The sequence below is a fragment of the Nilaparvata lugens genome, chromosome 9, assembly GCF_014356525.2.
Source record: "Nilaparvata lugens isolate BPH chromosome 9, ASM1435652v1, whole genome shotgun sequence".
Classification (NCBI taxonomy): Eukaryota; Metazoa; Arthropoda; class Insecta; order Hemiptera; family Delphacidae; genus Nilaparvata; species Nilaparvata lugens.
The window spans coordinates 43,118,638-43,132,361 of record NC_052512.1 but is presented as its reverse complement, the minus strand read 5'-3'; the positions used below and the strand labels follow the sequence as shown (position 1 = coordinate 43,132,361).

Below are 13,724 nucleotides of genomic sequence, written 5' to 3'. Positions count from 1 at the left end.
GTATTCTCATCCCCAAGTACCTGATTCAAACTATAGACCTTATGGAAATACAGCAATAGACTGGCTTCTCCACACATCTGTGTAATCACTTGTCAGCTGATTTATGATGAATAATTCTATAGTCTGATTTTTACTCTAATATTGGCGTATGAAGGAGGCTCCTTCCTCCTCTTATACTGTTAGTTCTGTGAACAGTAGACCTCACGCAGTATTCTCATCCACAAGTACGTGATATAAACTATTGACCTTATGGAAATACAGCAATAGACTGACTTCTGCACACAACTGTGTAATCACTTAGCTGATTTATGATGAATAATTCTATAGTCTGATTATTACTCTAATATTGGCGTATGAAGGAGGCTCCTTTTTCCTTTTATATTATCCTTGAAATGCAAAATTTTCAAAAACCTTGTATATACGTCGACGCGCAATTAAAAAAGGAACATACCTGTCAAATTTCATGTAAATCTATTACCGCGTTTCGCCGTAAATGCGCAACATATAAACATTCAAACATTTAAACATCAAGAGAAATGCCAAACCGTCGACTTGAATCTTAGACCTCACTTCGCTCGGTCAATAATGGCAGTATTTGATTAACATTGGTGTTGCTATCCTTGTCTATCATTCGACAAAACAGATAACGCCATCCTTTCTCATTGCAGTTAGTCATGTGGAAATATAACTAATCTACATTTCTTTATTGAATCATTGAATAATATTCTCAACTTGAAATATAAATTTAACTATTCTTGACAATGATGAAAAAGGAAGGCAGCTCAATCTTTTCCATTTGAAATTATTTGCTTAAATTGTATCTGAAGGCTGATAATTTGGAATCAAACTCTACCCAGATGGGGTGGAGCTCCTGAAATTTTTAAAGATATGAGACTTGTGGCAGATGATAGAGCTTATCAATTACTATTTTTGGTTTAAATTTAATCGTTTTTGAGAAAATCGCGAAAAACCCTGTTTTTGACAAAATTTTCGCCATTTTAGCTGCCATCTTGAATCGCATTTGATCGAAAATGTTCGTGTCGGATCCTTATAGTGTAAGGACCTTAAGTTCCAAATTTCAAGATATCGTGTACACAGACGCACATACACTCATACACACACACACACACACACACCACACAACACACACACACACACACACACACACACACACACACCACACACACACACACACACACACACACACACACACACACACACAACACACACACACACACACACACACACACACACACCACACACACACACACACACACATTTGGGTACCTTAATTTTTTTCGGAAAGCAATACTTTCCTTACCTATGGTAATAGGGCAAGGAAAGTAAAACGTTAATGTCATCTAACTCCAAAACCAGTGCCCTAACTAGCCAATTTTTGAATTGTATCAAAATTTCGACAATTTTAGTCTATTGACATGATAAAACTCATTTTTCTCAACTCTCAAGGTCTTCGACGACACATTTCTCGATCATTTCGTGACACCAAATTCAGTTTGCCTAATTAAAAATTATTTTTGAAGCACAAATTGCGTCAATGTTTGTCTCAAACAAGTCGGGTTTTTCGTTTAAATAGGACGGGTCTTGAAGGCAGAAACCATCCGAAGTGCTACAGTCGAAGAGGTCACATCTAGTTGTCTTCATCCTGTGGTGCTGAGCAGAAGTTGAGACGTCCGTCTTCAGTCTGTCGTTTTGCTGCTTTCAGCGGTTTCACTGCAACATTATCACCATCCAACTGTGAGTAGACATAAATTCTGCATAATCTTTATTCGCTATTATTATTCTCTTGTGACTTATTAAGATCTCATTTCATCAATCATCTACTCATGGGTTTGCTTGTTTGGTTCTGTGTTCATTTTTATTGAGTTCATTTTTATTGTTCATTTTTATTAAACAGTAGCTTTGCTCGTTATTTATCCTATTATAGTAGCATCATAGAGAAACAATAGCGTTAGTAGATATCCCATGGTATAGAGAATTTATGTCGCAACTTTCACTGTTATCTCAAGCCGATTACTGTCGATTATTGTCAATTTTTACTGTTTTGTTGGGGTGATAGTGTATGAACGGCACAATTTGAGAGACTACCAGCGTCACACAGCTGCATGGGAAAAAACTACGTGAACTATCGGCTTGGGATAACAGTAAAAGTTGCGACATAAACGCCCTATACCATGGCATATCTACTTATGCTATCGTTTCTCTATGGTTTTGTGTTCATTTTTATTGAGTTTAGGCTTATTTGTATGTATTGGATAGAAAATATCGGGGCACCGAGCTTCGCTCGTTATTTATCCTATTATACTAGTAGTTCTGTGAACAGTGGACCTCGCGATCAGTAAGTTACATTGACCTGCTGTCAATTTTCGGCTCTAAATTTATTTTTTTTTGCTTTTTGTATAGTTGAGAAGTTGATATTGTGGTAATTATTCATATTGAATGAAAAAGACTAAGAAATTGTCAAAAAACCACTGATTTATTGATAATTAGAAAGACCGGTTTCGGTTATTACACCATTGTCAATCTCACACAAGAATGTGAGTGTGAGCGCATTTATCAGGTCTGGCTGCAACTGTCTACTAACGTTGATGGAAAGATAAATTATTTTCAAGATGTTTGATGTTTTTCAACGGGTAGTATTATAGTCAACTGTCTACTAACGTTGATGGAAAGATATATTTTAAAGATGTTTGATGTTTTTGAACGGGTAGTATTATAGTCCACTAGACAGCTGATTTATGATCAATAATTCTATAGTCTGATTTTTACTCTAATATTGGCGTATGAAGGAGGCTCTTTTTTCCTTTTATATTATCCTTGGAATGCAAAATTTCCAGAAACCTTGTATATACGTCGACGCGTAATTTGAAAAGGAACATACCTGTCAAATTTCATGAAAAACTATTACCGCGTTTCGCCGTAAATGCGCAACATATAAACATTAAGATGAATGCCAAACCGTCGACTTTAATCTTAGACCTCACTTCGCTCGGTCGACTATAGTGAGGTCTCATTTCATCAATCTTCTACATGTGTTTCCTTGTTTGGTTTTGTGTTCATTTTTATTGAGTTTAGGCGTATTTTTATGTATTTAATAGAATATCGGGCCACCGAGCTTTGCTCGTTATTTATCCTATTATATTAAGCGAGCAATTTCTGTATTTATATATCTATTTATTACTTTCCTTGGAAACATGGTTTACTTTTCTACGGAAAATTGCAGAGGCTCCGTGATATTCTTGAGAAAAATGCCGGATTATTACTGAAAAACCATGTTTTTCTCGAAAACGGCTCTAACGATTTTCTTCAAATTTATACCATGGATAGCTATTTATAAGCCTTATCAACTGACATGAGTCTCATTTCTGGGAAAATTGCAGGAGCTCCGTAATATTATTGAGAAAAATGGCAGATAATTACTGAAAAACCATGTTTTTCACGTTTTTCTCGAAAACGACTCTAACGATTTTCTTCAAATTTATACCATGGATAGCTATTTATAAGCCTTATCAACTGACATGAGTCTCATTTCTGGGAAAATTGCAGGAGCTCCGTAATATTCTTGAGAAAAATGGCAGATAATTACTGAGAAACCATGTTTTTCACGTTTTTTTCGAAAACGGCTCTAACGATTTTCTTCAAATTTATACCATGGATAGCTATTTATAAGCCTTATCAACTGACATGAGTCTCATTTCTGGGAAAATTGCAGGAGCTCCGTAATATTCTTGAGAAAAATGGCAGATAATTACTGAGAAACCATGTTTTTCACGATTTTCTCGAAAACGGCTCTAACGATTTTCTTCAAATTTATACCATGGATAGCTATTATAAGCCCTGTCAACTGACATGAGTATCATTTCTTGGAAAATTGCAGGAGCTCCGTAATTTACTTTGACCTTTGAGCTTTGTAATAACATAGAGAAACAACAGCGTAAGTAGATATCCCATGGTATAGGGCGTTTATGTCGCAACTTTAACTGTTATCTCAAGCCCATAGTTCATGTAATTCTTTCCAGTGAAGCTGTGTGACACTGGTAGTATCTCATGTTGTGCCGTTCATACACTCTCACCCCAACAAAACAGTAAAATTCGACAAAAATCAACAGTAATCGGCTTGAGATAACAGTAACAGTTGCGACATAATCGCACTATACCATGGGATATCTACTTACGCTATTGTTCCTCTATGGTAATAATTTACTTCTCGAGCGTGATGTAGGTAGGTAGAACAGTTTATTCAAAAGAACACATGTCGATATTCTATTTGTAGAACAGCTGTCTCGACAACTATCAAAAAATCCTTGTATTTCATAATTCAAACAAAGGAAAATGTGATCTGAAAACACAATAGTAATATAATCATAGTTTTAATTATTTAACCGACAATCGGCATAATGTTATTCCCCTAAATATTATCCTCGTTTAAGAATGAGGCTTATAGATCAATGAGCAAGGAAAGTTGTGTGAGTGTACCACACCAGATTTTTATATCTGAGGGCCTGTTTCATAAAAACTTAAAAGACCTGTAATACAGGAACAGCTGATTTTATCGGCTATATTGAGCATGTAATTGGAATGGTGATTCTCTTGTATTACATGACTTGTAACTTCTATGAAACAGGCCCCTGGTTGTTTTTATATCTGGTTATTTTTACTTTCCTTGCCCTATTACCATAGGTAAGGAAAGTATTGCTTTCCGTAAAAAATTAAGGTACCCCAATTTCTAAATTTCTTTACGTTTCAAAGTCCCCTGAGTCAGAAAAAGTGGTTTTTGGGTATTGGTCTGTATGTGTATGTGTGTATGTGTGTGTGTGGTGGTGTGTGTGTGTGTGTGTGGTGGTGTGTGTGTGTGTGTGGTGTGGTGTGTGTGTGTGTATGTGTGTGTGTTGTGTGGTGTGTGTGGTGTGTGTGGTGTGTGTGGTGTGTGTGGTGTGTGTGTGTGTGTGGTGTGTGTGGTGTGTGTGTGTGTGTGTGTGTTTGTGTGTGTGTGTGGTGTGGTGTGTGTGTGTGTGTGTGGTGTGTGTGTGTGTGTGTGGTGTGTGTGTGTGTGTTGTGTGGTGTGTGGTGTGTGTGTGTGTGTGTGTGTGTGTGTATGTGCGTCTGTGTACACGATATCTCATCTCCCAATGAACGGAATAACTTGAAATTTGGAACTTAAGGTCCTTACAATATAAGTATCTGACACGAACAATTTTGATCAAATGCAATTCACGATGACGGCTAAAATGGCGAAAATGTTGTCAAAAACGATTTTCTCGAAAAAGGCTCCAACGATTTTTAACAAATCTATACCTAGAATAGTCATTGATAAGCTATATCAACTGCCGCAAGTCCCATATCTGTAAAAATTTCAAGAGCTCCGCTCCATTTATGCAAAGTTGGATTTTATATTCCCAATTATCAAGCTTCAGATACAATTTAAACAAAAAATTCCATGTGGAAAAGATTAAGCATTGAAATCTCTACAATTGATGTTCAGTAAGATTTTCACCTAAAATCGAAACTAAGCTTGAAATTTGAGAAAATGTTACTATTCAATTGCAAACTGTTGGCAACTGTTGATTCTATTAAATCTTTCACTATGAAGAGATAGCAGAATTCGTGTGTCTCCAGCGTTATTGTCCCGTCACCAGCTGGCTCAGATCACAGGAAAACGTCTATTCTGATCGGAAAAATTTTGAAGCATCTCTAATAAAAAATTTCTAGACTGAGGTCCACGTTATAATGGCAGTGTTTGATTTGCAATGGTATTGCTATCCTTGTCTATCATTCAACAAAGCGGATAGCGCTATCTCTTTCTTGCTTTGCTCTGTTGCCAAATCGGCTTTTAACAATGTAGAATTATTAATAATCAATAACCAAAAACATTCATCCTTATTATGAAAATCCATTATGAAATCATTGATAATAGTTATTTGTACATCTAGAGTGAAAAGTACGACTTTTTCTCCCTGTGGGAAAAAGTTTGAAAGTTTTTATCGTCTACTAATATTAAGAATATAATTTATCATACAAACATATATTTCATAAGTTGTTCAAATTTCTGGTTGTGGTATTGAATTCAGTTGACTCAATGATAGACACCTCTATTATGCTTTCTAATCTGAGCTTAGACCTTCTAACCCATTACCATGTAAGTTTTAAAAATAGAGATGCTTCCCATGTTATTTAAATGGAGTCACTTTTCCTCCCTAGGGAGTTTTCTGTTTTTTACTACCGAGAGCGAAAAAGTGACACTTCAGTATTATGTTTCAGGGAGTAAAGTAAGTACTTTAGACAGTAGGTGGAGGAAAATATAATTTCTTGCTTAAATAAAATATAATTGATTATTTTAAACGAGAATGAACAGTTGATACTACATCAATAAACCTGTATCTGCTACCCTCCATAGAAGGCATTGACAAGACAGAGGATCGGCAACGTTGTTATCCTATCTTTCTCCACTGCCATTATAACGTGGACCTCACTATATAGTTGAATATATCTACCAAATTTCAACATTTTCATTTGCTCTTGATAAAGCTGAGAAAACGCCGATTTAGGGCGTTTCTTTGGTTTGATTTTCAAGCTACTTAACAACACCTTATACAACATTGTATAAATTTGAACATTTTTCACAATCCGTTCTTGAAAAAAAGCTGACAAACCGCAGAACTACCGCTGTAAAACCGCTGTATATCGGGCGTATCTTTGGCGTTATTTTGGCGTTTATTCTAGACCCTAGCTGAACTTCTGTACCGAATTTAAACATTTCCTCTCCATTAGTTCTTGAAAAATCTGGTGTGGCGCACTCACACAACTTTCCTTGCAGTTATGGAAATTGATCACCTGACGCTAGTGTTCCCGCACATCTCAAGAGTCTACTATCATAGAGAAACAATAGCGAAAGTAGATATCCCATGGTATAGGGTTTTTATGTCGTAACTTTTTCTGTTATCTCAAGCCGATAGTCCACGAAGTTCTTTCCTATAAAGCTATGTGACGCTTGCAGTCTCTCATATTGTGCCGTTCATACAATCTCACCCGGCCAAAACAGTAAAAATCTACAATAATCGACAGTAATATGCTTGAAATAACAGTAAAATTTGCGACATAAACGCCCTATACCATGGGATATCTACTTACGCTATTGTTTCTCTATGCTACTATTCAAAGATTTGCCAGCTGGTGACAGGATAATAACTCTGGATAAACACGAAGTCTGCTATCTCTCCATAGTGAATGATTTAATAGAATAGAATAGAATAGAACAGTTTGCAATTGGATAATCACATTTTCTTGAATTTTGAGCTTATTTTCAATTTTAGGTGAAAATTTTACTGGACATTAATTGTTGAGATTTCTATGCTCAATCTTTTCCACTTTAATTTTTTTGTTTAAATTGTATCTAGAGCCTGATAACTGAGAATCTAAAATCAAACTTTGCATAGATGGGGCGGAGCTCCTGAAATTTTTACAGATATGGGACTTGTGGCAGTTGATAGAGGTTATCAATGACTATTTGAGGTATAAATTTGATGAAAATCGTTGGTGCCGTTTTTGAGAAAATCGCGAAAAACCCTGTTTCTGATATTTTTGACATTTTAGCCGACATCTTGAATTAAATTTGATCGAAGTTGTTCGTGTCAGATTCTTATAGGGGGAGGACCTTGAGTTCCAAATTTCAAGTGATTCCGATAATTGGGAGATGAGATATCGTGTACACAGACGCACATACACTCATATACACACACACACACACACACACACACACACACACACACACACACACACACACACACACACACCACACACACACACACACACAACACACACACACACACACACACACACACAACACACACACACACAACACACACACACACACACACACACACACACACACACACACACACCACACACACACACACACACACACACACACACACACACACCACACACACACACACACACACACATACAGACCAATACCCAAAAACCACTTGTTTGGACTCAGGGGACCTTGAAACGTATAGAAATTTAGAAATTGGGGTACCTTAATTTTTTCCGGAAAGCAATACTTTCCTTTCCTATGGTAATAGGGCAAGGAAGTAAAAATGTGAGAAAACGCTAGAAAAACGCAAATTCGGGGCGTATCCTTGAAGATCTTTTTAAATCCCGTTCTTAATCCGCCTCTAAAAGGCCAACTTTGAACGCCAAATTTGAACGTATTTGGTCCAGTAGATTTCCATTGTGGGGTCCATGTTATAATGGCAGTCTCCCCTGTCTCGTCAATGCCTTCTATAGACGGTAGCTGATACAGGTTTATTGATGTAATATTAACTGTTCGTTCTCGTTTAAAATAATCAATTATATTCTATCAAACAATAAATTATATTTTTCAATAATTTCATAATCAAGATGAAATATTTTGTCAATTAATTATCAATTCTACATTGTTAAAGAACGATCTGGCAACAGAGCAGAGCGAGAAAGAGATAGCGCTATCCGCTTTGTTTGATTGATTGATTGATTGATTGATTGAGTACTTTATTAATGTAGATTACAATATATACTGGCTTATACACTTATATGCAATAGCTTACAATACAGCAAAATTATAGATGAATTTACATAATATAGACTGAGAAAATAATTATTGAACTGTATATGATATGAAAAAGCAATTTGTAATATAATAACTATAGATAATTATATTGTAATGCATCTACATAAATTGGCGGAGCTTTGAGCATATCAATGTCCATTCTTCGGAAACAATATTCAATATATCCTCCCCACTAACTCTCTACCAAAATGATAGTTTTGTTGAATGATAGACAAGGATAGCAATACCATTGCTAATCAAGCACTGCCATTATAACGTGGACCTCACTATAGGAAGATGATACAAAGATCACCACAAAATGATACAGTATCAACACGATATGATACAGTATCATCTGAGCTTGAAAAAGCCATACATAGATGATTCGAAGATCAATCTCCTCACACCCTTTCTCTTTGTTCTTCACCATCACCATCTTCTCCTACTCCCTCTCCTTCTTCTCCTGTTCTTCTTCTTCTTCTTCTTCTTCTTCTTCTTCTTCTTCTTCTTCTTCTTCTTCTTCTTCTTCTCCTTCTTCTTCCCCTTCTTCTCCAGTCCTGTAGTTCTGTTGAATAATGAGTGAATGAATCAGTGTCATTTTGCTTTCATAGATGAAAATTTTATTTATGTGAATTTATATTTAATATTAATTAATTTACGATTTTTCAGCAACACGATGAGAATCTTGGCATTCGTGGGAATTTCTTTCTTGGTCATCATTATAAATGTAAGTTGAAAAATGATTTATCAATATTTTTTTCAAAATTTGGAGTTTTCTGAATTTTTTTTTATTGATTTAATCCAACTTAGAAGCATTTATTTGAATGAAAACACAAATATGTTTTGCTAGGTTTGTGTCACTTCAACATTTTTCAATCACACACTTGATTTACAATTAAAAACACACAAATATCATCTATAAATCGAGAAATAAATGCCACACATCTGTGTAATCACTTGTGAGCTGATTTATGATGAATAATTCTATAGTCTGATTTTTACTCTAATATTGGCGTATGAAGGAGGTTCCTTTTCCTTTTATCCTAGTAGTTCTGTGAACAGTAGACCTCACGCAGTATTCTCATCCACAAGTAGCTGATTGAAACTATAGACCTTATGGAAATACAGCAATAGACTGGCTTCTCCACACATCTGTGTAATCACTTGTCAGCTGATTTATGATGAATAATTCTATAGTCTGATTTTTACTCTAATATTAGCGTATGAAGGAGGCTCCTTTTCCTTTTATATTATCCTTGAAATGCAAAATTTCCAAAAACCTTGTATATATGTCGACGCACAATTAAAAAAAAGAACATACCTGTCAAATTTCATGAAAATCTATTACCGCGTTTCGTCGTGAATGCGCAACATATAAACATTTTAACATTCAAACATTTAAACATTAAGTCGACTTGAATCTTTGACCTCACTTCGCTCGGTCAATAATCTTTATCCTCTCATTTCTATAATAGGAAACGTTTTCCCTCAACGAAATGAAACATTCTTAAATAAGTCAAAATAGCTGAAACTTTACACTATTTCCTCTTTACTTTATTTTGTGTTCAATTTATGTTGTCATTCTCACTATTTAATTACGTGGCTTGCAGTTGCTGAATTTTTCAATCGTTCTGTATTTTGTTTTTGTTGATCCCAGCTATTGATAGCCTATGGTGGCACACCATTCAGCCGCTGTCCTTGACTTTGAAACTCTTGAGAGGCCAAAATACGACCTTCCAACTACTTTTGAGAATTGAAAATAGTTATTTGTGCAACTAGTGCGCAAAGTGACAGTTTGCTGCATCGAAAGAAACGTTTACGCCCGAGCCGTAGGCGAACTTTAATCTAGAGAGAGTACCTCTTTGAAACAGTTGTTCTGGTAGCTAAATTAATAATTTTGTCAGGTTGGCATTAAGTTGAGTTGACTTTGTTAGGTTGGCACCAAGTTGAAGATTGAAATGTATTTTTCGCGGGAAAATTGATTGGGCACTTCTACTTCAGAGCTATTCCTGGGAATATTATATTACTAGCCGTCAGGCTCCCTTCGCTCGCCATATCCGTTTAGCCAGACGTTTAGTCTGGACCCCCGACCGGATCGTCCTAACATATGATAAAAATGCAGGCGAGCGAAGCGAGCCTGCTAATCTCATTCTTGGACGATCCAGTCGGGGGTCCAGGGGGCGGAGCCCCTTGGCTAGACGGATACGGCGAGCGAAGCGAGCCTGACGGCTAGTAAAGAATATATTTTTCTCTGTGGTATAGTTGAAGCTTAAATATAGAATGGGTACAATTATTGATCAGGTCACAATAAGTGAGTTATAGCATAAATTTCAACGTGAGAATTAACAAGTTGCAAGATGTCACAGTGAAAGCAAAAGAAAGGGCACAATCAGACAATCAAAAATGTATGTACAGAGTTGGTCAGAATCATAGGAACAGCATAATGTTTCTTTAGCTTTCTAACTGAAAGTTATTTTTCCTACAGTTAGGTTGAAAAGTGGCCATTGCTGCACTGATTACAGAACGCAAAGAATCACTTTTCCGCTCTAGTGCGGGAAAAATTTTTCTGCACTCCAGATTTGCAACATGGCAACGCAAAATACTTAGTAGGTTATATGGAGCAACAGTGCAGCAAAATCAAAATTAAGTTGGTAACAGTGAGTGGGCTGCTATAGTGAGCAGAGGTGCAACGAAGCACAACGCGCTAATTATTAAGTAGATATTATAATGGAGGACAACGACAGCACAGTGCCACCACAGCACACACCACACAGCTGCCCCCCGCCATTCAAACACACATACATTATTCAGGCAATTTTACCCATAATTACCCACTTTTCATATTCAATGGTAACTGTAGGAAAAACTTAATGTGAAATACGTGCGCAAAGTTCCTCTGCTGCACTCAAGAAACCATTCCGCCCTCGCCTATGGCTCGGGTGTAAACGTTTCTTTCGGTGCAGCAAACTGACACTTTGCGCACTAGTTGCACAATAGTTATTTGAGGGCGGAATGGTTTCTTGAGTGCAGCAAACGAACTTTGCGCACGTATTTCACATTAAATTTTTCCTACAGTTACCATTGAATATGAAAAGTGGGTATTTATGGGTAAAATTGCCTGAATAATGTATGTGTGTTTGAATGGCGGGGGGCAGCTGTGTGGTGTGTGCTGTGGTGGCACTGTGCTGTCGTTGTCCTCCATTATAATATCTACTAATAATTAGCGCGTTGTGCTTGGTTGCACCTCTGCTCACTATAGCAGCCACAGCAGTCACTGTTACCAACTTCATTTTGATTTTGCTGCAATGGTGCTCCATATAACCTACTAACTATTTTGCGTTGTCATGCTGCAAATCTGGAGTACGCAAAGTACTCACTTTGCGCACTAGTGCGGAAAAGTGATTCTTTGCAGCCTGCAATCAGTGCACAAATGGTCACTTTTCAGGGTATCTGTAGGAAAAATAATTTTAATTATTTCTGAGAAACTTTCTCGCTTTCACCACCCACTTATCTTTCAAAACAAAAAAGTTTCCAAAATGTCGAAAACTACATGTTTTCTGCTCGAAATGACGAATATAATCATCAATTAAAAAATAACTATAGGTCGGATAAAAATGATCCATACACCAATAGAAAGGACACATTCTCCCCGTTAATTTGATATAAAATTATTACGCATTACGACGCCCCATGATTCTGAGAAAAGTGATATTCGCAATGTTTCCAATTTTGTCGTAAAAGTTAAATTTCTTTTGAATCCTTCAACCCTGAAACGTTTTTAGCACTACTAGGATATCGGGGATGATATTCTACATCCAATTCTGACGTTGAATTGGAAATTTGAGAATGTTGTAATTTTACACGATTTGGCAACCCTGTAATTTCTTCAGATGGAGGGCCAAGTCTCAACTTATTTTACACAGACTATAGCAACGGTATTGCTATCCTTGTCTATCATTCAACAAAGCGGATAGTGCTATCTCTTTCTCGCTTTGCTCTGCTACCAGATCGTCTTTCAACAATGTGGAATTAATAATTGATCAACAAAATATTTCATCTTAACTAGTAGTTCTGTGAACAGTAGACCTCACGCAGTATTCTCATCCACAAGTACCTGATTGAAACTATAGACCTTATGGAAATACAGCAATAGACTGGCTTCTCCACACATCTGTGTAATCACTTGTCAGCTGATTTATGATGAATAATTCTATAGTCTGATTTTTACTCTAATATTGGCGTATGAAGGAGGCTCCTTTTTCCTTTTATATTATCCTTGAAATGCAAAATTTCCAAAAACCTTGTATATACGTCGACGCGCAGTAAAAAAAGGAACATACCTGTCAAATTTCATGAAAATCTATTACCGCGTTTCGCCGTAAATGCGCAACATAAAAACATATAAAAATTTAAACATAAAGAAATGCCAAACCGTCGACTTGAATCTTAGACCTCACTTCGCTCGGTCAATCATGGAAATTCATTAACAAATATTGGCAATGTTATTGCTATCCTTGTCTATCATTCAACAAAGAGGATAGCGCTATCTCTTTCTCACTCTGTTTTGGTGCCAGATTGTCATTCAAGATTGTGGAATTAATAATCAATTATGAAAATTCATTATGAAATATTGATAAGAAATATAGTCTCTTGCTTAATACTAAATAATTGATTATTTTTAACGAGAATAAACAGATTACATAATTTAAGTACTCAATCAATCAATCAATCATGGGGCGTCGTAATGCGTAATAATTTCATATCAAATTAACGGGAAGAATGTGTTTTTCCTATTGGTGTTTCGATAATTTTTATCCGACCTGTAGTTATTTTTTAATTAATGATTATGTTCGTCAATGTCGAGACATTTCGAGCAGAAAACATGAAATTTTCGAAATGCTGGTAACTTTTTTGTTTTGAAAGATATGTGGGTAGTGAAAGCAGGGGCGCCATTTTGGGGGGAAGGGCGGGGCTTAGGCCTCCCCTAAGGATCAGATAAATAATGAAAATTCTGGTCTATCATACCCGAATCCTTAAAATCTCATTCTGATGTAATACTTTTTTTAAACAGCAGTAGTATAATTCCTTCTACAGTATCAACAATGTAGCAAAATTG

General features: G+C 36.3%; 1 protein-coding gene across 1 annotated transcript in view; it reads left to right on the top strand.

Annotated features, from left to right (window-relative positions):
- The first annotated feature begins 1,571 nt into the window (after positions 1-1,571).
- LOC120353161 overlaps positions 1,572-13,724 on the top strand; it is a 60,540-nt gene continuing 48,387 nt past the window's right edge. The window contains exons 1-2 of the mRNA XM_039435914.1: positions 1,572-1,755; positions 9,278-9,335. Coding sequence (XP_039291848.1) covers positions 9,285-9,335 — 51 coding nt within the window. The 5' untranslated portion in view covers positions 1,572-1,755; positions 9,278-9,284. The remainder of the gene's footprint in view (positions 1,756-9,277; positions 9,336-13,724) is intronic.